General features: G+C 41.8%; 1 protein-coding gene across 1 annotated transcript in view; it reads left to right on the top strand.

Annotated features, from left to right (window-relative positions):
* Positions 1-24,276, top strand: part of LOC116067198 (SH3 and multiple ankyrin repeat domains protein 2) — a 306,129-nt gene that overhangs the window by 94,860 nt on the left and 186,993 nt on the right. The window contains exons 4-8 of the mRNA XM_031323535.2: positions 5,246-5,449; positions 6,664-6,735; positions 12,400-12,508; positions 21,623-21,774; positions 23,069-23,236. Coding sequence (XP_031179395.1) covers positions 5,246-5,449; positions 6,664-6,735; positions 12,400-12,508; positions 21,623-21,774; positions 23,069-23,236 — 705 coding nt within the window. The remainder of the gene's footprint in view (positions 1-5,245; positions 5,450-6,663; positions 6,736-12,399; positions 12,509-21,622; positions 21,775-23,068; positions 23,237-24,276) is intronic.

Below are 24,276 nucleotides of genomic sequence, written 5' to 3'. Positions count from 1 at the left end.
TACTTCACTTCAGTGACTACGTTTACATGCACATAATATTCTGTTTTTAGCCCTTATTCCGAAAAAGACGATATTCTGACTAAGCTGTTTACACGGCTAATGAAAGTGAATATTACACTAATATTCCCGTTTACATGTAGCCGTGCAAAATACGATTTTTTTCAAAGTTTCCCAGCAGTGGCAGACTTGTTGCACCGTGCGAACACAGCGTCCCTCTTTCATTCCTTCAACCAGTTTCTTGAAAAGGTCGGCGTAGCGATGTGTGCGCATATCCAAAAAACCTGTTGATATCCAAGTCTTTGATAATGTCTAAAAGTAGCTGTGTTTCTCCTTCTTATGGGGTCTGCAGCCTTGCAAGCTGGTTGGTTTGTTTACAGCAACCATAGCAACGCACAGAACAGACCATAAGCCTGCGGTGAAAACCCCCCCGATTGAGACTCATATTCCGAATGTGCTGTATTCATGTCCAAAGAATGCCTCTAATACCCGAATAATACCGGAATATCCCACGTCTTAATCGGAAAATGCTATATTCGGAAAAAGGCTTTATAGGAATATGCTGTTTACATGACCTGTATCAAATTCTGAATATTGTCATATTCAGAATAATAGTGGAGTATAATGATTGGTGTGCATGTTGACGTACTCACTTATGCACGTGACACAAAATGTCACGTAGTTCCCTTTGTTCCACGAAGTAAAAAAAACTTTAATTTTCAAACGGGACACTAACTCCAGTCTCCCGGGTGAAAGTCCTGCGCTTGTTTGAAAACCGAAATAACATCCATACATCTGTTATTCTATCTGCTTTAAACCCTGATATCTATTGTGTCACGCCTGAAATGTATTCGTGGATAACGACACAGCTTTAACAGTGGAATCTGTGAATGTTTTATACGTTTTATTAATTTTAACTGTGGAAATCATGAATGTTGTATTCACATCCTGTAGCAGCCCCATGCATTTACTAGCCGCACACCGTTGGTTTTAATAAAGCCCCAGGTGTGCTACATTTACCGTACGGGAGAACAATATGGTGCCTTATTCCTGTGAATTAACATTAGGCTCCTCTGGGCAGTATATAGCTGCATGCTGCATCCCCATTGATCCTATAGCACATGAACTGAGCTGTGAATGGATATTGCTTATCTGGCAGTCCCAGAAAAGGTATGGATGTGAAGGCTTATCATCAAAGACCAGCGGTGCCTAACTGTAACTCCCTGTAGATGAGCAGCTGGAGTACAGTAGTTTCATCTTGGGCTGATGCAGCTTTGTACTGTAGATCTGTGTTTGATGTGTGTGTCCCCGGGGACTGAGAAGCGTTCCAGATAGCTTTATGTCCATGACTGTACAGTGAGCTCAAGCATTTTCTCATCATGTGGTGGGGCAGAACACAACAAAAGGACAGAAGACGCAGAAGAAAGGGAAAGAGGAAGTTTGGCCACCTGATGTCCCCCTCTGCTGGGGTTCTCTCCTTCTCACTCTGACTCTCCATCCCATTTCATCCATTTAGAGTTTCTATTTGGATGTCCTTTTGCCCCGCACATCTTTTCATTTGTGTTGTAAAATTCACAATGAATGTGACATACAGCTGCTTTACATGGCAAATCTTAACAGAGCAGTAAAGTGCGTGGCCGGCTTAGCTCAGTTGGTAGAGCAGGCGCACACATATAGAGGTTTACTCCTCGACGCAGTGGCCGCGGGTTCGACTCTGACCTGCGGCCCTTTGCTGCATTTCTCGTTTCATGTGTTCATCTGTACTGTGGAAATAAAGGCCTAAAATGCCCCAAAAAAATCTTTAAAAAGAATAGTGGTGTGTGAGATCCAGTCCAGGGAGGTTGGATCCTCAAGCTACAGTGTTGACCTAGATATGAACTCATGACCCTTTGATGTAATTAGCTTATAACTCCAGCATAGAGAGTGTGTGTGTGTGTTCACGTGTGCACTAAGCTCTCTCACATGTATGCACTAATGCTCATGATTTCACTTTCATCACTGAGCACTCAGTGGTTCCAATTCATCACATGATTGTGTCACACAGTCTACTTAGATGAATAATTCAAATGCACACAGCACATGCATCTCCAGCTCTGATGTATACTGTACATGTATGGTACTGAAGTAAGCTTCTGTAGTCAGAACATATGAATGTTTTAGGCAGTTTGCACACCTGAATAGTTTGGTCCGTTTTAACCGAACCTTGGAGCGTTTCATCAGATAATCCGGTTGGTTTGGGGTGGTGTGGAAGCTCATTTGAACTCTGGTCCGCCTGAAAACGGGCGTCTCGGTTCGCTTCCAAGTGCACAAGAGTTTGATTCATTTTAGGTAAGAACTTGACCCAAATATAGGAAGCAAACCAAAATACAAGGCATTTTCTAGATTTTTATTTATTTTAACAATAACCCACAATGTCAAACTACTCCTTTTTTCTGAACACATTCTGAAATTGTTATAATGAGCAGCTGTAACAATGGTCCTCTCTTCCACAATAACCAACACTACAGATACATCTTGAGAATGCTACGTAAGGACAATCACAGAAAAAGACAGATGAGGGAGTGCTGACGGTTCCTCTTCCCCACATGCGTTTCTGTGTCCTTGCTTCTTCAACAATCTTCAAATTGTCCTCCTCCAAATAAGCTTTTTTCCCCACTTTATTTCATCCATCTCCCCTCTCATTTCATGCCAGTATACAGCTCTTACAGCCAGATGGAGACACCATCTTTTCAGAGCTCATTCTGGTAATGATTCAAAGATTGGACACAATGGCAGACTTCAGGTCAGACAAGCAAGCTAGTTTTCCAAAGACTGTTGTTGTTGTTGAATTCTTGGACCACAATTTAAAGGGGTTTGAAAACACTGGAAAGCTACTTCTGTTTCTGGTTTCCATGGTCATACGCTGAGCCACAGCGGCCAGTTGAAAAAAGTGCAACTACAGTGCTTCCCCAAGAAAAGTTGTTTAGCCAGGTGGCAAGTGTCTTTTTTCGACGAGGGCTCCGCTGGGGGCCGGTCACAGACTGATGGCAGCATTAATGTAGAGCCCAATAGTTTCTGTGATAACAGAATCATGGACGGAATCGTGAAATTGAGAATTTACAAAAGCTATAAGACAGATTCCATTGGGCCCTACATTAAGTCAGAGCTAAAAGCTAACCGGAGATTTGAAAATATGACTACGTCTAAGTTTCCAACAGAGCCGCATACTGTTAGCCTAGAAATCTAGACGCAAATGAGCAAATGTAATTTGCAGCCAGGGTCGTCTAGCAACTCTCCGTTGGCTTGCGAGCTGGAAAAACCAAACTCTGGTCAGGCCAATCACATCGTGTATAGAGTCGGTGGGCGGGCTTGGAGTTCAGCTTTTCTTTGAGAAAAGAACAAAGAACGGCACTGAAGTCATTCTTAAAAATGGAAGATGTATTCAGAGTTTTGTCGACCGGATACGGCAAAAGTTGTCCTGTAAAAAAATAAAGGCCTCAAATGCAAAAAAAATCTTACAAAAATAGAAGAAAAAAAGCAGGTTGAAAAATACCGGAATTTTCCTTTAACCCTTTTAACCCTAAACTGCTCCTGTTGAGTTGTTGATGGAGACAGTAATGAAGCCATAGAAGACCTTGTTCTATTTATGCTCTTATTTTGTCACTGGTTGTGCCTCATATGCTTTTATTTTGTGACAGCTGGGACAAAACAAATCGTACTCTTTAGGGCTTTTCACATGATTTACACTGCACTTCTACTAGCGCTGGGTTAAGTCAAAGTTTTTCTAAAACTAAAGATAGCACACGCTTACACGCTGCACCAATGGTATGAAACAGTACACACTTCCTGTCTCCCAAATGAGCGTGGCCTTATTTGAAAGTTGTAGTGAATGCCGTATGGATGGCTGAAAAGTGGATGAAAAGTTATATTTGCAAAATGTATTCATATTTTGTTTTTCTGACTTAGATATTAATGTTATTACACAGCTAAAAGCCACATTTGTTTTAGTTGATGTTAGCTTATCTGTGTAGCCAGATCTGGCGAGAGTTTGTTCCTGAGACAGAAACAGGTCTGAAAAATGCCCTTTCCAAACAGTTTCCAATGATGTCCTCATACATGGTTTTGTGTAACAAACCATCTGGCACTTCAGGGTTAGCTAAGTTCCCTCTTCATTTAAAAAAAAAAAAAACTCACCTGTTTAAATTATATTGAGGCTTAAAGTCCTGCATAATTACGGTTGTGCCGCTTTGAGTGACAGGTGGGTGCCATCACAGGAGAGTCAGCCACTTTGCGCTTCATTTTGGCTCTTCAGAAACCACGTCACGAAGACTGCGTCCATATTTCATTCATTACGGCTTACACACACCACCATGATCTTTGCCTCTACTTTAAAAAAATTCCCACTTGCCTGGAAACTTCAATCACATTGTTTAAGTTGAGTTCATGTCGAGGGCTAGAGATGCAGCAATAATGGAAGCAGATGGAAATTTGCCAGTGTAATAAACCAGCAGAAGGAAAGAAGGCCATATCAGTTCAAGCAGCTCTGCCAGATGCCAGACATCTGTTTCTTTTACACCTTCAACCCTTCATCTTTCCTTCCCCTCCTCTCCTCTGCCCGCTCCCAGCCAGGCGAGAGGATTACGGTTAGGCAGAGTTCACAGACTGCTCATCCCTTCGGCCTTTATCACAGCCGCAGGGCTGCTATCGCCGGCTGAGCAGCACATCCAGCTCTGAACACTCGCAGACACTTCCAGAATGCCTCGGCACAGCGCCCATAATCCTCTCTGATTTGGACGAGGCCAGAAATCCTGCATTGTATGTTTGTTTTTTTTATTCCAGGGAAGCTGGGGACTGGGAAAGTCCAGGGGGCAAAGAGGTTGTGTCAATTACATCCTCAATGAACGCAGCGGCCCTGTTTAGCATACAGCACAGTGACAATAATACAATAAAAAGCTTGGCTGTGCTGCATGGTTTATTTTATAGTAACTGGGACAGGGTTTGTGTTATTAAAGCACCAATTTCAGTGTGTCTGAGCTATGTTGATTGGGCACCATTGTTCTGGGATTCCATTCATCGCTCTTATGTCGCAGCCTATTTGTATCTGTCAATCAGAAGTTAGAAGTTCAGTTCGCAAATGAAATGTCTGTCACATGTATTTTATTTGATTGTTATGACTGCCAGCCAACTCTCCAGTACTCACTGATTTATTAATCAATTTGTCCCTTTCCCCCCCTCTCGCACACTTCCACTCTCTCCTTTCCTCAACCAGAAATGCATGCGGTTCAACCCGAATGCGACGGTCTGGGTTGCAAAGCAGCGGATCCTGTGTACACTTAATCAGAGCCTGAAAGACGTGCTCAACTATGGGCTTTTCCAGCCAGCTAGCAATGGGAGGGACGGCAAGTTCCTGGATGAAGAGCGCTTCTTTCGAGAGTACCCCCAGCCAATCAGCAAGGGCGTCCCGTCTTTGGAGGTAAACTGTTGGCCAGTGAGATTATTACTCCATATAGTAGTCATGGAAACTCATTTATTGACCCTTACATTTTAGTCGTTACATAAACTAAATTAGGAGGATTTCAATTTCCATGTAAACATTATTTTACTGTACACTAGGACAAGCTATACGGCCAAAATTATCATTAAAAAATATTTCTGTCTGTGTTTAATACTCCCTTAAAGCGTATTTTCCCATGTTTGTTGTGTTTTTGTGTCTAAGTGACTGATGGGAACAACAATCTTTGAAATTGGTCCAATGTTAGACAAGAAACAAGCTGCAATGTAACGTAATTTTGCACCTTCAATTTCCATCCACTAAAAGTTCTGTTTTTGCTGCTGACAGGCTCCGATTATTATTTTAAGTGTCTGACAACATTATGGAAAGGATCCCTACACAGATAGACCTTTTTGTTAAAGAGTAGGATCCCATTTGTTTACGTGTGGAGATATGCTGGCTCTATACACACTGTTTATTTAAATGGAGTCTGGTGGGTTTTGCCTTTGAGATTTCAGGACTGTTTCTGGTTAAACAAAAAGGATCTTACTCTTTAACTAAAAGGTCTATCTCTGTAGGGATCCTTTCCATAATGTTGTCAGACACTTAGAATAATAATCTGAGCCTGTCAGTGGCATAAAAAAACAGCACTTTTAGTGGACGAAATTGACTACGTGCATTTGCCCTGTAGGATTACATTACAGTTACAGAGTTTTTGCTTAATACTGGATCAATTTAAAAAAAAAAAAAATTCATTTTAGTCACTTAGACACCAATGCATGGGAAAATAGGGTCCAGGTTAAAACATTCCAAAATTAAGCAAAACAAAACAAAACTGTTAAAGTAAATGTAATGATCCTCTGAAAATTACAAATGTTACAAAGAAAATATACACTAACACTACGGCCTTCAAAGAAAAAACTATTCAAATTTCACACATCCTGCCAGTAAATACTAAGAACGTAATGAATTGAGCCATTCATAAAGGAAGAGCGGACACACCTTGATCCCCTAGCGATCCTCTTTCTGGAAGAACAATTGGTTTCAAGATGCGTCAGAGGTATAAAGTAAACAACTCATGATTGAGAGGGAAAGGTTATCATTTCCCAGAACAGAGCTTTAATATAATCAGTGTTGGACCCATTGTTTTGCTTTGGACCGTTTCTTATTTTAATAACTTGTCTTTCACTTAACAGTTCCGCTACAAGAGCAGAGTCTACACGCAACCCAACGTGGACGAGAAACAGATTGCCAAACTTCATACAAAGGTAAGAGTTCATCCATTTAGTACAGACAACTCATTGAATAATAACTCATTCTTAAATTTAAATCTAAGCCTTGTTTGTTTGTGGCCAGAGTTTGGGGTTCTCAAATGCACATTTGAAAAGTGATTTATCACATTATAACACGTGCCAGCTTTGGCTGTGAGCTGAAACAATGCATATGTAGCAATCAACACCACATCAACTAGACATTATTCCAACTCAAAAATAGCATGCATAATTTCCTGTGTACAAAAATGTAAGGATATTTACATGTTATATTTAATGGCTTAGAAGAAAACCCTAATAAAAGTAATATATGAACTGGAAGCATAAAACACTTGAATGTAAAAATAGTAGACGTAGCATCCATGAAGTCACACCAGTTTGTGGACTGCCATTTTGAAGCCTCGAGTCTGGCAATTTGGCCGTCGCCATCTTGGTTTTTTGAAACTGGACGTGATGATTTTTGGCGAGAGGGCGTAGCTGGGGAGAATGACGCTGCCAAGCTAGTGTTGTTTATGGTTGCTATGGTGCTGCGCCGAGGGAAAACTGCTGATTGTCAACCCTTCTGAAGCGAGTCATCCAACAGAGATTTAGCAGTGGGTAAACGCGGACCTCCTGGTACTGCCGCCGTTCATCTGCATGTACGGCAGAACAGAAACTCTGCAGACTTTTCCTTAAGTTACCAGCTAACACTAGCGGTAGCTTGGTTGGCAGAACACCAAACAAGACATTTTTAGGCGACCAAAATGTTCCAATTAACCCTGATGAAGTGAAAACACAGTGAGAGGGTCAAAGTTTAAGATGAAAACACGGACAACACCCAAAAACAAGTTGAGGTCTATTATAATGTCCATAGTGTTAGCCTGGTTAGCATCGCTTAAACCTCTGTCCTAACTGAAAGGTCCTAAAGCATCCCCTTCTTTATTGTCTATTTAAAAATAAATGGGACCATCATTTACTAAATGAACATCATGCTGTATTGAAGAAGACTTGAAACTAGCGACTGATACCATAAACTCATTATGAAAATGTTTACTGAGGTAATAAATCAAGTGAGAAGTAGGCTCATTGTCTCATAGACTTCTATAGAAACAGACTTCTTTTTGGAGCCAGTGGAGTCGCCCCCTGCTGGAGTTAGAGAGAACGCAGCTTTAAGGAGCTTCCACATCAGCTTCACCTTTCAGGCCCTGCAGCTTCGTCCATTATTTTTTACACTGTTTCCATAAAACTCACGGTTTCTTGTGCACCAGAAGATTTTCTTCCTGAAAAAGAACTACCTGACACTGAGTGTTTAGAACAGCAAATAAAGGCTTTCAGAAAGGCAGCCGAATCACTCTTTTGTTGCTGCTGAGCTATAGTCTGTCTCTCTACCACACCACTCTACTTCCACTTTGTTTTCGAAATAGTAGGAAACATTTTCAGCTCGATGGCAAACTGGAGTTATCATGAGCAGCTGAACGGACAAAGAAATTCAAGAAAAAGATGTCACAGTGCCGCCCACCTCAGTCTGACTGTCGGCTCGGCTGGCCTCCGGGAAGTGCAGTGTGAAAACACCACAGCGCTGACTGTTTCACGCCAAAGGTGTTGCCAAAATAAAATAAAACCTACAGATTGCATGGTCCATTTATCAGCTTTACTGGTTGAATGGGGTAAAAAGATGTCTGCTTGGTTTCATTCTTGGCAGCTTGCACTGCGTGACAGGGGATGGGTGGGGGAGTGTACAGTGTAGCTTACCTGTCAACCAGCGTGTTTACGAGGAGTGTGAATCTTCAATGGTCTCACCATTCGATCCGTTAACGATTATCCTGTCAACGATTTGAATCGATTCCATATCACGATGCGTCACCTCCTCAATATGATTATATATTACTACACATGGATTTCATCAACAAATTCAGGCCGCCAGATGTATATATATATATATATATATATATATATATATATATATATATATAAATATAAACTCCCCTTTTTATTGTATCTGCTCTTAAAAAAACTTCCTGTGGAGGGGTGCACTTGCTCACCTACAGATCATGTGCAAGTGCAAGAATTCCCCTGTCACTAAAGGGGTAGTCTCAGATTACCAGACCTTCCTCCACAGCGCTGCGAAGGAGGGTCTGGCTAGTCCACACAGCATTTAGAGATAGGAGAAAAATGTGCTCTGGTTTATTGGCATTTCTTTAAACCAATCGCAACCCGGCACTAAGCGCCGAATGTAATAACGGTGCCTCTGCAAAATAGTCTCTTGAAGAAATGTACACATGTTGCACTTTATGGTGGAACATGTGTACATTCAAAAGTAGTTTTAGTCGTGCAACAGAAAACTCAGATTGGACAGATAGTCTAGCTAGCTGTCTGGATTTACCCTGCAGAGATCTGAGGAGCAGTTAACCATAGTCCTCACAAATCCACCGGAGGTTACAACGGCAACACAAAGACAGAGGAAGGTGACGGACATCTGGCCGAAAATTAGGGTTGGGCATCGAGAACCGATTCCTACTTGGAATCGTTTCAAAAATTACGATTCCAGTAGAATCATTTCTTTATTGGAATAGTTTGGAGGACTTGGTTTCAAATCTGATCATGGCTTCCAAATTTAACATGCGCAAGTTTTGGTTTCCGTAGCGGCCAGGCGCATGTTGTGTTGCAGCCTTGGAGCACAGTAAGCGGCGCTCTAGAGTGACTTTACTTTACGTTGAAAAAGCTGTAAAACTGCAAACCACCATTGAATCAAAATACAACTTTCCTCTTATTTGTGAAAATAGTCACGTGACCCGTTTCAACTCCACCCCTCAAAGAATCAGAATCGAGAATCAGTAAGACCCGGAATCGAAAGGAAGAATCGGAATTGGAATCAGAATCAACCCTACCGAAAATGAGGGACATTTCCGGCGGCACCAGAACAATCCCGGAAATGTAACATTGTCGATATAGACTACTAAAGGGAATATAACTGGGTTTTTAAACTGCATGTAAACACACTGAATTTGGGCTTAATTGGAGCTTTCCTGTTCCTCTGTGATCTGTACGTTTGCATACAGCTCAGAAGGAGTCTCTGTATTTCCTGCCAGTCCCAACAGAAGCCTCTTCCCTTGCTTTATCTCTGTTTCCCCCTTATGATTTGAAGTAAATATCTACTGTAAACTAAAGATTTTTAGCCTCTTCGTCGTTGTGTAAGGCTAGCTCTGGGCTGCTGTCCCATAGCTACTGTAGTGCTGAAGTGCAGCCAAAGCATAAGTGTCTCTGGCAGCTCTCTGTTACCGGCACACTGGGAAACTGTCTGACAGCTGCTCTAATTCCAAACAGAGGACTGGAGAGAGAAAGGAAGGAGAATGAAAAATGAAAAAGGCAAAGAGGAAAAACATGTTTTGTCAATGTGAGATGTGTGAGAACACAGACACTAAGTTATTAGTCAGAAAATGTGGCTCTTCATTGTGGCAGGTTTGGATCAGTGGGTAGAGCAGGCGCACGTATATTTAGAGGTTTATGCCTCGACGCAGAGGTCCAGGGTTCGACTCCGACTAGTGACGATTTCCTGCATGTCTTCCCCCTCTCTCTCCCCTTTCTCACCTGGCCTGTCCATTAAAGGACAGCCCCAAAAAATAATAAAAAAAAGAAAATGTGGCTCTTCCATTATATTTTATTCTACCACAGAGTCTTCTTTCTTATTTCTTTGCCTGACTTTGCGGAGCTAATCCTGTTTGCCGACCGTCTGGTGCTCTGTGGTTGGCTCAAGCTCACACAGAGACAGCCAATCAATCGCCAGCCTCCCAACCTGTTTCAGCAACGAGGGAGAGGGAGAGGGAGAGGGAGAGGGCATCATCCTCCAGTCTCTGATTCACCAGGCCCGCAGACACACACACACACACACACACACACACACACACACGGGACATATCAGCTATATTAAATAAAACATTGCATGAAAACACAGGGCCATGTACGTGAACCCTTGACATTTCCAGATATTGAACAGGCAGTGACTCATCGTGGTTGATATCTGAACACAAGCACTCAGTAACTGTGCTCAATCTTTTTTGGTTTCACAGCCAGCCAGTTAAAATCATTTTTGATGCAGAGACTTTAGCTGTTAAACTATTAGGTAGTAAACCAATGATAACATGAAATATTAAGGTAATACAAGCTGATAATAATGCGGGTGTTGATGACTTTTGAAGGCAATTAAAAAGCACCAGTGAATTTCCGAGCAGATTCACAGGACCAGGATCAGGACCGATACAGGGATTTTTGATGGATTGCTCTGGGCTCCAAATATCTTGATCCATTGTCAACAGGGGCGGAGCCACGTGTTGTAAACATTCGGGGCTCAGCTGGGCTCGAGTTTCACTTGAATGCACCATGAGCCTACGAGGCGTAATCGAATGCATCATTAAGTCCCATCGGTGTTGTTTCTCCGGCAGTGTCCACAGTGTCTCAAAGGTCAGCTAGTCTCCTCTGTGTCTTTAGCTGCAGACCGTTGGACGTCCCGCTGTTGGAATCCTTTCCAATGAACAACAGCCACACGTTAGCCTGTTTAGCTGTCAGCATTTTAACCTTGTTTCCAGCTACTAGCTAACGGTAGGCTAACGTTACCTGCTGCCAAGTGTAATGTTAACTAGTGTCACTTGCAGCGATGCTTCCGTTGCCTGTAAAGTCCGTTTCGGAGAACCAGAGTGCAGCGCACCGAAAACTGCGTTGTCATTCCGACTGGTAGACACCGGCGTTTAGGAACCGGTGCCAAAGTTGCAGCTGGTTTCAGTACCCAACGCTAGACATGACACGCAAGATGTCCTTAAAAGTGATATGTTACTTATACGCCTTCCCATGAGATCACGTTGGATACTCTAGAAAGTAAGGGATGTCTCAAACTGATATGCAGGATCGGAATAGAGCCCAGTCAGGCATATTTTTCTTTCTTTTTGTTGGTATTGGCTAAATTACGCCTGATCCATTTTTGATTATTTGTTTCTGCGAGAGTGCTCGCTGTCACAAATGCACTAATTGAGTACTGTACAGCTCTATATGGTTGGAAGAAACGTAAATTATAATAAGAAATGAAATCCTCTCCTGTATATGGGCTGAGGCACTTGGATTCAGATCTGGGGCGACAAGATATGATGAGGACATCTGTACTCCCACTCCATATGCCTCCCTTTTTACTCTTCATTTATTCCTGTGCCTCTCTTCTCAGTCTATTCTTTTATTGCTACGCATTGGCTTTTTCTTCTTCTGCTTTCTCACTCTTCATTCCTCATTTTCTCCTCTCCTTCGGGGAGCTGCTCTCTTATCTATTTTTATCATGCGGCCTGGAAAGAAAGCAGACAGGAACAGAACAGAAAGGAGCAGCCATTCCACTCCCCAATAATCGACACGCTCTGAATTCGGTCATCTTCTCTTCCTCTGCTTCCTGGTGTCACTCGCCTTTTATTCGACCTTACATTCCTCCATCTTTAACGGTGAATCTCCCTTTTTCACACTGAATTGCTAAACGCTTCCACTTTTCACTCTCAGTTGTGTTTGACCCCTCTACACCTTCCTCTATCTCAACTTCTATTTCAGTCTTTTGACATCTCTGATCCTCTATCCTGCCTTTCTCTCTCTCACACCCACCACCATTTGTTCTTTCTTCTCACTGTAATAAAGCTCTCTTCTCTGGTTGTGCAGGCCAATCTGAGGAAGTTCATGGACCTCATCCAGCATAATCAGGTGGACAAAGTGTCTAAGATGTTGGAGAGAGGCTTCGACCCCAACTACCATGACAGTGAGACCGGTGGTAAGGCAAAACTCTGCATACAAGCATATACACCAAACACACAAAGACTTCAGATGTAAAACTGAATATCAATGGCACATGGTTTGTTAGGGTGAGCAGTGTGCTCTTTTAGTAGCCTTTGGTACTTCCTTCTTCTGTTTTTGGCTGGCTGGTAGTGACCGGGGCTTATCAATTAACCTCAGAGTTAATAAGAAGATTGAGTCTCAGCGAGCTGATGAGAGACTCTTGTCACGGAATCACGGATGTTGTGTGTAGCTCTCGACACTGAAGAGACATTTGATTTTTGAGCACTTTTGACTGTGGCCTTGAAGCCAGAACGCATTTTATTGCCAGCTTACCACTAATAACAAAAACTTGATTGAGACACCATCAACAGCCGTAGACGGGGCTGGTCTCTTGTGTGGAGCTGCTGACGGAGTTAGCTGAGGTCGCAGTTCCAGGTAAGCCCCACTCAAACCACTGCCAGCAAACCTTCCCTTTACTAGCACAACTTCATTCCAAAAAATAAAAAGTACTGTAATTAAATGTGAGTTTGTACTTGTGTGTATGCCCTAGGGCTGTCCTCGATTAAAGAAATTCTTAGTCGACGAACACATATAGGATTTTGTCGACTAATCGATTAGTTGATTTAATCGACAGATCTGTAAAACTGAGTTCCTCCACAAAGAATCATGCAAATGCACCACTTTAAATCTTGTCTTTACCAGAGATGTGCTCATAACATATTTGGAAATGTCATTCAGCATGAAAAAAGCATACAAAAAGTCTAATTGACTAAAGAGATCGATCTAAGAGGGGGCATCCCTAGGATACCCGCATGTGTTCTTCCTACACCAGAGTATTCTCCAAAACGGATACATATTTTTACATTTTCCCTCAATTACCATTAATAAAACTTCCTTCCACCTGCTTTTGGACAGCCACAGAACACATGCATGAACTTAGTGATGCACCGATGTGAAAATTGTGGCCGATACCGATAACAGATATTAATATTGCTGTTATGGCCAATACCGATATTTACCGATGTCGATATCTCTGTATAGAAAACATATTTTTATGATAATCAAATAAAGAACGCATTTTTTTTTTTTTTTACTTTTGTGATTTATTTTCAGAAATGACTGATATTGGGCACCTTTACCTGTGTGCAAAATCATCAAAGTCATCAGATTTTCAGAAGAAAAAATAAATATTTATATAAAACTAAATTTTTATAAAGGATAGTGTCCTAAATTCACACTATGAATAAGCCAACCCTGAGTATTCTCAATAAACATCTAACTCACTTGAGACCAAGTCACTGTATTCTGTGAACATTGTACAACAGTTCATAACTTTAAAGTACAGTAGTAGGCCTTAAATGGCCAAAGCCAAAAGTATTAAAAAAGGTAAAATGTGAAAATGGAGCCAGAACAAACTGGACTGAACAGACACTGGCTTTTGCAGTCTTCTGAACTGTAAGTACAGTAACTAAGTACTGTAACTGCCAAGTACTTTAGGGTTAGGCCTTGATATTATATCGGCGGCCGATATATCGTGCACCACTACGTGAGCTCTCTGTTTTATCACGCTACTGTTGAGAAAGATGAATGTGTTCCTCCTGATGGAATTATTTCCTGTTTAACTAGCAATAATATCCGATGTTAACCACGTGCTCCAGAGCAAATAAAGTCAAGTGTACACATGAGTGGATGTGCACGTTTGGAGATAATACATTCTTATTCTTGCCGGGTTGCGTTCTCCCCAGACACTAGACTCTCTGCCTACAACTAGGCCTGGGAGGCCTTGTAACTATTATCCTAGCCTATAGCGTTGCACGGAAAACACCTGCTCACTTTGTGTTTATGGAACATTTGTGAGCTGTGTTGAGAACACATCGACATTAGGACACAGCTCATTACTCCCAGCTCTGGTTGCTCAATTCTTTGGCTACAATAGCTCTATTTACTCTGTTTGCAGCGGGCTGACTGAACACACACATCCCTGCAGGAATCTCTGGTACACAACTCGCATGCTCACACCTGGAAGATACTTACACAAACAAAAGCCTTCACTGCGGCCCACAGGACAACAAACAGTGGTATATTTTTGAGTGCACATCAGTGGTATTTAGCGGGGCTTTTTATATCTGGCAACAAAGCCAAACATGTTTACACTGCTGCCTTCAACTAGGGCTGGAATGGAGAACAGGCTGTGAGCTCCCTCTGTTTTAAAGTGTTAATTCACCCAAATTACAAAAAAATATATTTTCACTTACACATTTTTGGTATCAGGCCATGCTACCATTCTGGTAGTATCGGTTCATGTACCCATGTATGAGATATCTGCCTCTTAAACATCTGCTAAAGAGAGAATTTAAATTTGACTTAGAGGAGAGAATGAGATTAGATCTAAGAATACATGTAAGATCAATCGATGAGTTGTCAATGAGTTGTCTATTAAATCAATCGCCAACTATTTTGTTAATCAATTAATCGGTTTGAGTCATTTTGTTAGAAAAAAATATATATATTTTCTGATTCCAGCTTCTTAAATGTGAATATGTTCTAGGTCTATGTTCAAAGACCCCATTTTAAATTAAATATAATACAATTTAATTTATAGTGTCAACTCATAACAGGAATTATCTCAGGACACTTTACAGATAGAGTAGGTCTAGACCACACTCTATAATTTCACCCCAAGAGCAAACATGTGGTGAGGAAAAACGTCCCATAAACAGGCAGAAACCTCAGACAGACTCAGGCTCTTAGTCCCACTTTGGAAACCACTATGTCAGGGGATAGACCCTGAACGCGCAATCGTGGACACCTGGCCATTCCTAGCCCTTGAATGCTTCGCACTGTGTCTTTAAGAAAAGAAGTGGGATTCATAATAGTCTCGCTTTGCCAGTCCTTTCTGACATCCGGCGGAATTTTCCAGCAGCACCTGAACAATCCAGGAAGTGGAACGTCGTCGATATCGACTATATTAATAATAACGCGTCCATAATCCATAGGATTGACAGAAAACTCTCAAGACTTGTGGTTAAAACACAGCAGGCAGGACGAGTTGGGAGTCTGTTTCAAAGGCTCTGACACACCAACCCGACGGCCGACCTTCGGCAGCAAAGGCAGTCGAACGTGTCACGTGGCTCTGGCTTCTCCCGAATTTCATAATGGCGGCTCGTTCGGAATACGACCTCATATTTTACGAAAATAGTTCACTGAAACGTGTTTCTGAAAACATTTTAAGAGAGAAATAGGCCGTGCAGTTGCTGAATCTGTCTTCATTTCAGATCGACAAAGGTCAGTTTAAAAGATTTTCGTCAGATTTTGAGAGGCGTTGTCACGTTCATCCCGCTCGTCATTTCCGGGTTAGCACTCTACCAATCAGATTGGTCATTGAGTCCGACTGCCCGCCTTCCGATTCAACAAGTCAAATCGGCCCAAATGAAGGCCAACGGCTCCTCTGACTGACGATGGCACAGAACACACTGAACAGACTCGAGTCACCGACCTCGCCAGACTGTCCGACGGCCGATAATCAGGTTGGTGTGTCAGGGCCTTAAGAGCTTCTGGATTGCTCGTATTAGTGAGAGCCAAGCTGAACTGACACATGGGGACATTAATCAGCCAATGAGGACCTGTCAACAGCACTGTGTGAGAAAGTAAGAATGTAAATTTTACATTTACAGTATATAGCACCTATCACAGACGGTCACGGAGTGCTTCACAGGCCAAATAAATGAATACATTCAAACAAATCGATAGCATACGATACATAGTAATATAGTCAACAATGTTGTTAAACGAATAAATGACTAAAACGTTTTTAGCTGCTCTTTAAAGGTTTCAACAGAGGCCGTCACTCTTAAAACATGAGGCAAAGCGTTCCTCAGTCTAGGAGCGACTGATTAAAAGCTCGGTCACCTGTAGTGTGAGAAGGCTGTGATTTCTTTAGAAAGAACAAAATAAATAATCCTTTCTGGAAATTGTCCTTTTAGTACAACTGTTTGTTTTTTGCTTGCTGTGTTGGGATAAGGGAATTACCACTGCCCGAATTCAAAATAAATTGTACCACTCATCTAAAGTAGCCTGTATTTAAAAGCTCATTGCAATCATTTGTTTACCTGAGTATTAAGGTTGACAATTATGTTTATTTATGATCGTTTAATGAATATGTCAAGGGCATCTCAGCAGTGTAGGTGCTCTTAACACAGCCAGGGTTGAGTGGATGGAGATTGGCCAGAAAAATACTGGTCTATTGAGGCAAATAAAGAAAGCGTTATTAAGCAGAGAATTGAGGTTATCTTAATGGGCTTTGAGAGCTGTTGTTAAATGAATGCCTTATTGCTGAAGAGAAAAAGCTTCTCTGCAGATGAGGACCCTTGTTACTCAGATATTGATGACAGCCGTCCGGCAAAAGCTCTTCGTTGTGACTAACAATATGAACACACTCCTCTTTCTTCCGTTTGCTCATGTTTGCACACAGTCAGCACAGATGGAGGAATCAAGGCTCATTTCCATCCCTTTCAGAAGAAGCCACTCGTCATTCATACGCATACAATGTGACAAAATGACTATTGAAAATTGCCAAAGCTGTCACAACAAACCTGGAGATTTAATTTCCTTAATTTCCTTTTTGTATATGTTCAGTTTTATCCAAAGACTCTAAAAATAATGGACGAAGCTTCCGGGTCTGAAAGTGAAGCCAATGCTGAAGCTCCTTAAAGCTGCGTTCTCTCTAACTTCCAGCAGGGGGCGACTCCAAAAAGCTCGTTGGTGTTTTAAGCCCCCAACGTCTCCTTCCATGCAGCTCTGCGACCGTTGACTTCAAGGCACCTAACCCTAACCTTAACCATAACCATAACCATTGCCTAATCCTAGTGCCTTCCAGGCAGACGTTGGGGGCTTAAAACACCGATAAACCTCCAAAAAGAAGTCTGTTTCTATAGAAGTCTATGAGACAATGAGCCTACTTCTCACTTGATTTATCACCTTAGTAAACATTTTCATAATGAGTTTAGGGTTGCTAGTTTCATAGGGCTGCACGATGTGAGGAAAATGTGCCATATGCGATAACGTTGTTGAATATCACGATAACGATATTACTTGCGATATATAAACAGTTATATTTACATTTGCAGTTTTTTACTGATATTTTCTTTCAACTAACACAAAAAATCTCGTAGTGTCTATCACGATATGTTGCAGCCTTTTGCAATATGTATATTGCGCTTGTTGATATTGCGATGGCGATTTAAAAAAAAAACGATATATTGTGCATGATGTTCATTTAGTAAATGATGGTCCCATTTATTTTAAAATAGAGGATAAAGCAGGGGATGTTTTAGGACCTGTTGATCAGGACAGAGGCTTAGCGATGCTAACCATGCTAACACTGGAGACATTAAAACAGACCTCAACTTGTTTTTGGATGTTGTCCGTGTTTTCATCTTAAACGTTGACCCTCTCACTGTGTGTTTTCACTTGATCAAAGTTAATTGGAACATTTTGGTCGCCTAATATGTCTTGTTCTGCCAACCAAGCTAGCTAGCTACCTACCGCTAGTGTCAGCTGGTAACTTAAGGGAAAGTTTGCAGATTTTCTGTGTTTTACTCTTGTTAAAAATCGTCACGTTCGGTTTCGAAAAACCAAGATGGCGACAGCCGAATTGCGGAACTTCAAAACGACAGTCCACAAACCAATGGGTGACGTAACGGATGCTACGTCCACTATTTTTAGTCTGTGGTTGAATCCCTGTTTTACTGTTTTCAGTCAATCTTCTCACATCCACAAGAGGGAGTTTTCAAATTAAATAAGCAATGAAGAAATTGCCAAAGTACTAATTTAATACCCTTGCGAGCGCTATAGTGTCTACATGCAGCCCACAAGAAGATCCATCTGTATCTGAAGCTGTATCACACAACCTGCGAGTATTAAACAGATAAGTACGTTGATTTCTTGTATAATGTAAAAACAATTCTGTATAGTAGGACATAGTGAAATCAGGACACATCAATTGTCTCTGAGTGCCTTGTTTTGAGGACCTCATTTAGACTGGCATTTCCAATGATGTCTTAATCACAGCAGAGTGTTTGTATTACGCTAATTAGCTGTGACAGACAATTGACCTGCTTTAATCCGCCAGGATAACATCAGTGCATAAAGAGGCAACAACACCTGAACAGTGACATGTACTAAAAAGAAAACCTGTGAAATCCCATATAAAGAGCAGAATGGTGTGTTTAAGTTTAAGTTTTCTGTTACATACTCATTCTTTATCTGTCTTCATTCCTGCTGAGCAGGATACAGATTCGTCTCGAGGCCAACGCCATTTATCATTCACAGGAACACTTTATTTGGAGCAGTTTATTTTGAATTCTGGAGCTCCGTTTTCAGCAGGCGAGTACTGCGTCATTCAAACTTGAATGCCGACCACTTACCTGCAGCGAAGAGACTGAAAATGAGTCTCAGGCTTCCTTCAAGTGAAGGAAAAGACCTCAGAATAAATCTTTTTTTATAAAGTACATGATACAGCTTGGAGTCATGTGTAGGAGCCATTTCATTGGCAACCAGTGTGTGACGCTGGGGGTAGCCAAAGTTTATTTAAGTCTGGACTAATTGCAACAGGTCAACATTTTTTTGACCGCGAAAGTAGAACAGTGGAAACCGTAGAACGTGCTGTTTGAGTTATTTTGTTTGATTAGTTTTGTTATGTAAAAATTAGTCTTGCATAGCCAGACCTTCCTCCACAGCGCTGTGGAGGAAGGTCTGGCTAGTCCACACAGCATTCCTGGATGGGAGAAAAACATGCTCCGGTTCATTGGCATTTCTTTAAATCAATCACAATCGTCTTGGGCGGTGCTAAGCCCCAAACACAATGACGGCACCTCTGCAAAATAGCCTCATGAAGGAACTTGTTTTGGTGGAACGTGTACGTTCAAAAGTAGTTTTAGTCGTGCAACAGAAAACTCAGATTGGACAGATAGTCTAGCTAGCTGTCTGGATTTACCCTGCAGAGATCTGAGGAGCAGTTAACCATAGTCCTCGGAAATCCACCGGAGGTTAGAACGCCAACACAAAGAAAGAGGAAGGTAACGGACATCTGGCCGAAATGAGAGACTTCAGGCGGAATTTCTGGCGGCAGCTGAACAATCCCGGAAGTACAACGTCTTCGATATAGACTATGTAAGAATAAACAGATTGACATATCCAACTTAAAGTGGTGGATTTTTGACAATTATTTGAGTGACAATAGTTTTTGAAGCATGCCATCAACAGTACACCGGAGTTAGGCTTACATTACCGACCAGAAGAAAAGACAAATGTGCGTCATCATGTTTGGAAATTCAGCTTGACAAAATGGCCATGAGCTGGATATAATCTGGCCCTTTGCTCTTCTCACTAGACTTTGCATACTGTAAATACTTGCAACAACAATACATTACTTTTGAAAATAACTACAGTCGGTTAGCATAGCAGAAGTCTATGCTGAGCCGAGGCTACAGAAAACTGAAGTCAGATTTGTCTATATAGACTCAAACTCATTCATTCAGGTAGTGCAATCCCACGTCGATGTTCTCCATATACTGTAGCACAAAATCACAATCACAAGTTTGGAATTTAGCATACGGCAGCCTCTAGACGCCATCCCTAGACCCTCAATTTTGGTAATTTATTCCCCAAAAAGTCCTTTTGATGGGTAAAAACTGTACTTTACCTGTAATTGTTCAGTGTGAACTTAAACTAAACAAATGGAAAAATGTGAGCACACTTCTCTTTCTTTTCCCTGTTGGTTTGTCAGTCCCTGGAGTCGTCTGTTTACTGCTGTTACTGTGATTCAGATCACTGTCTCGTCGTAGTATGTTTATGAGCTTGTGATTCCCCGTGAGAAACAAATAAAAATTTGCTTTTTTTAGCTCCTATTGGGAAATAACACATTTCTTAAACTATATGAAGCAACCCTGCTGGATATGTTTTAATCATCTGGGTTCTGCTGGGTATGTTTCTTGTTCTTTACCTGCTCTATAATAGAGCTCAACAGTGACTGCCCACTTTTTGAATGGCTCTGGTTCCAGAAGTGATTCCCCCCATTCAGTATCTCCATTGATGTTTCATTAAATGCTTATATAAAACAGTTTTAAGCCTTGAACAAATAGGGCTGGATAATACTTTTTAGGCACCGACCAAATTGCTTCTGAAGTATCGAGTATCGAAGAATGCCTCGTCATTCGATACCCAATTTCAATAGAGCTCTACAGTGTGGTTCCGGAAGTAAAAATCCCATTAATTTTCTCCATAAGGATTCTGATTATCAGCTATAATGTCTAAACCATCCAAGGTAGACTGACCACGAGCTCCGTGGTTGTGAAACGAAAGTTTCTGCTCCTATAGAAGCTAGAAGTCTGTATGAAATCAACCTTGAAGAAAAACATGTTTTATCCGCGTTCTTATGGAGAAAACGTACACTACCCACAATCCTAAGCGTAACAGCAATGTCTCTGATAGGTCCAATTCGCTGTTACCATGGAAATGTTTGCCGTACCCGCTAAACCGCAAACGGCTAGAGCGAGCTTCAACCATTTAAGTCAATGTTGGTGTCTGTACACGGTCTTGTATCTTTTGCCTTTTTCGCCATTTTCCAAATGTTTTATTGCATGTCTGATATCGCCTTCCCACTTACATTTGGTCGACATAAAGCCCTAAAAAAGTTCCTCAGCCATCATAGAATTTAGCAAATCAAGCAAAACAATAACTTTTCAAAAGCAGCTACCACACAGCCGACTCACAACAACCTGTTTCACTGCCTGAATATGAAAACTCTCTGCTTCTGTGGGAATGTATTAGTGTCAAAGTCTATAAATCTGCCAAATTCTGCTTTAAGTGCTGCATATTACAGTTTGAAAAACAGTTTCCTGACGCACAACTAGGCGGGCCAAAGCCTATTGTGGACTGAAACTATTATGCGGGCCAGATCAAAATTTGCAAAAGCAAAATTTGGCACTCAGGCCTTGAGTTTGACACATGTGGCTTAGACATTATGGCTATTAATCAAAATCCTCACTGAGAAAATGAACGGGATTGTCACTTTAACGAACGATGTTCTGTGTGTGACTTGTTTTTCCAGAGAGTCCTCTGACATTGGCAGCTCACCTGGACAACATGGTGGAGTTGATCAAGGTGCTGAAGACGGGCGGAGCTCACCTGGACTTCAGAGCCAAAGATGGCACGACTGCCCTCCACAAAGCCGCGCGCTCCAGGAACCTCGTTTCACTCACGGTAAAGACAGGAGCTCTCCTCCGTTCTCTTCTCTCCACACCTGCTTAAAGTTGCTACATGTAACGAATGAAGAACGGAAGAGATTGGAGATCTTTTTGGATCCAGTGTTAGTGATCGAAAGACAGTGCTCATTGGTAGGGGGCGTGGACAAATCCAACAGACGTCAGGGAAGAACCCAAGGCACTCGTCTGTAAGAGAATTTTTTTTTAAAATGCCTTTAATACATCAGGCACATTCTTATTCTATTAAGGAATGTGCCCGATGTATTAAATGCATTTTCTGACCACGGTCGGAAAGCAAAGGGGAGACACTTTGTTTCTCCGTCTCCACTGCCGGAGTCGGTACTCGCTCCAAAGATCCCCGTCATTCTCTCACTCGCTCTACCACACACACACACACACACACACACACACACACACACACACACATGCCAAGAGGGCTTGGTATTGTTCAAGAAATGTTGATACCGGTACCTATACCAATACCGTGACTTTGATACCGGTTCCTAAACGGTACTTTTTCCTATGCCATATATTTTATAAAACAAAAAGAAATTACAACATTACACATTAAGGCACAAATCTTTATACCGATACAGCATTGTATCGCGATATGTTCCCTGGCAAAACTTTATTGATACACGGATGCCAAGTATCGATCTTTTATTATATAAATCATACATGAGAATTTAACTTTTTGGTACTAGAATAATAACATCATTTGGTTTTTCAGTCCACCAGATGGCGCAGTTGAGTGAGATGAACACAGAGAAATGTATCCTTTTAGATAAAACCAGATGTGAAGTTTTTCCTTTGGGGACAAAAATTGAAGTTGGAAAAACGGTATTAAATTTCAATATACCACAGGATATCGCAATATGTTTGTATCATGACATGATACTCAAGTATCGTGAGAATATGGTATCGTGGGGCCTCTGGTGATTCCCAGCCCTAATATGCCGTCCGAGCAATATCAGATTAATCTTTTAAATCAATCCTACAGTGCACTTCTATGAACATACAATTTAATAATTGCAGTTTTCTTCTTTTGTTTTATCTTCAATAAAATATCAAAGCTTATAAAACTTTAAAACAAAAGTGTGATGAGCTTTGATATTTTATGCATTTGATGACCCGCCTTGCTTAATAATTCATGGATCATATGTTTTTGACCCTTCACCCCCCCCCCTCTCTCTCTCTTACACACACACACACACACACACACACACACACACCTTAACACACATATTCTCGCACACACACACACTCACTCTCACACACTCACACACACACAGACCCTGCTGGAGTTGGGAGCTTCTCCGGACTACAAGGACAGCCGTGGTCTGACTCCTCTGTATCACAGCGTGATGGTGGGAGGAGACCCGGGCTGCTGCGAGCTCCTGCTCAACCACCACGCCTCCGTCTGCTGCCAGGACGAGAACGGCTGGCATGAAGTTCACCAGGTAAACACACACAAACACACACACACACAGACACAGCTGCTTCTGGAAATTCCGCCGGATGTCCCTCATTTCGGCCGGATGTCCATTACCTTCCTCTTTCTTTGTGTTGGCGTTCTAACCTCTGGTGGATTTCTGAGGACTATGGTTAACTGCTCCTCAGATCTCTGCAGGGTAAATCCAGACAGCTAGCTAGACTATCTGTCAAATCTGAGTTTTCTGTTGCACGACTAAAACTACTTTTGAACGTACACATGTTCCACCAAAACAAGTTCCTTCACAAGGCTATTTTGCAGAGGCACCATGGCTCCGTCGGGCACTTAGCACCGCCAAAGACAATTGTGATTGGTTTAAAGAGATGCCAATAAACCAGAGCACGTTTTTCAGCAGCTCTGTGGAGGAAGGTCTGGCTATGCGAGACTATTCGCTTTGAAGCACAAAAAATGTGTTCGGGACAGCCCTACATATCACTAGATTCGCCAGAAACACACACACACACACACACACACACACACAGGCTGTTTGGTTACCTGGACCAGCTGGTATTGAGGAAAGCATTGCTAAAACACACACAGCAGCCCCCCCGGCTGCCTCGGCAGCTGTTACCCGTTGAGGTAGATCAAGCCGTTTAAGGAGAGCCACCCTGCAGCAGTGACAAACTGTGAGCGTCTCCACACAGTGTTGTGTGTATTTGCGTGTGTTCAAACCCATCGGCTTCATCACATTGCTCATATGTCTCTCGCTGTCGAGTAGCAAAATCTCTGCCTTCCTCCATCTGTCCCCCTTCAGACTTGATAACAATCAGCTGTCAGGCAGGACAGTGAACAACAGACAGGCTGGTGATAGTTCAGAGTTCAAGGTTGGGTCGTAGTGCTGCAACTAACGATTATTTTAATTGTCAATTAATATGTCAATTACTTTCTCAAATAATTGATTAGTTATGTGGTCTCTAAAATGTGTTTCAGTGTTTTCCCAAAAAGCCCAAGAAGACGTCCTCAAATGTCTTGTTTTGTCCACAACTCAAAGATATTCAGTTTACTGTC

Source organism: Sander lucioperca, chromosome 3, assembly GCF_008315115.2.
Source record: "Sander lucioperca isolate FBNREF2018 chromosome 3, SLUC_FBN_1.2, whole genome shotgun sequence".
NCBI lineage: Eukaryota > Metazoa > Chordata > Actinopteri > Perciformes > Percidae > Sander > Sander lucioperca.
Note: the sequence above shows the minus strand (reverse complement) of the source record. Positions and strands in the feature narration are given on the sequence as shown.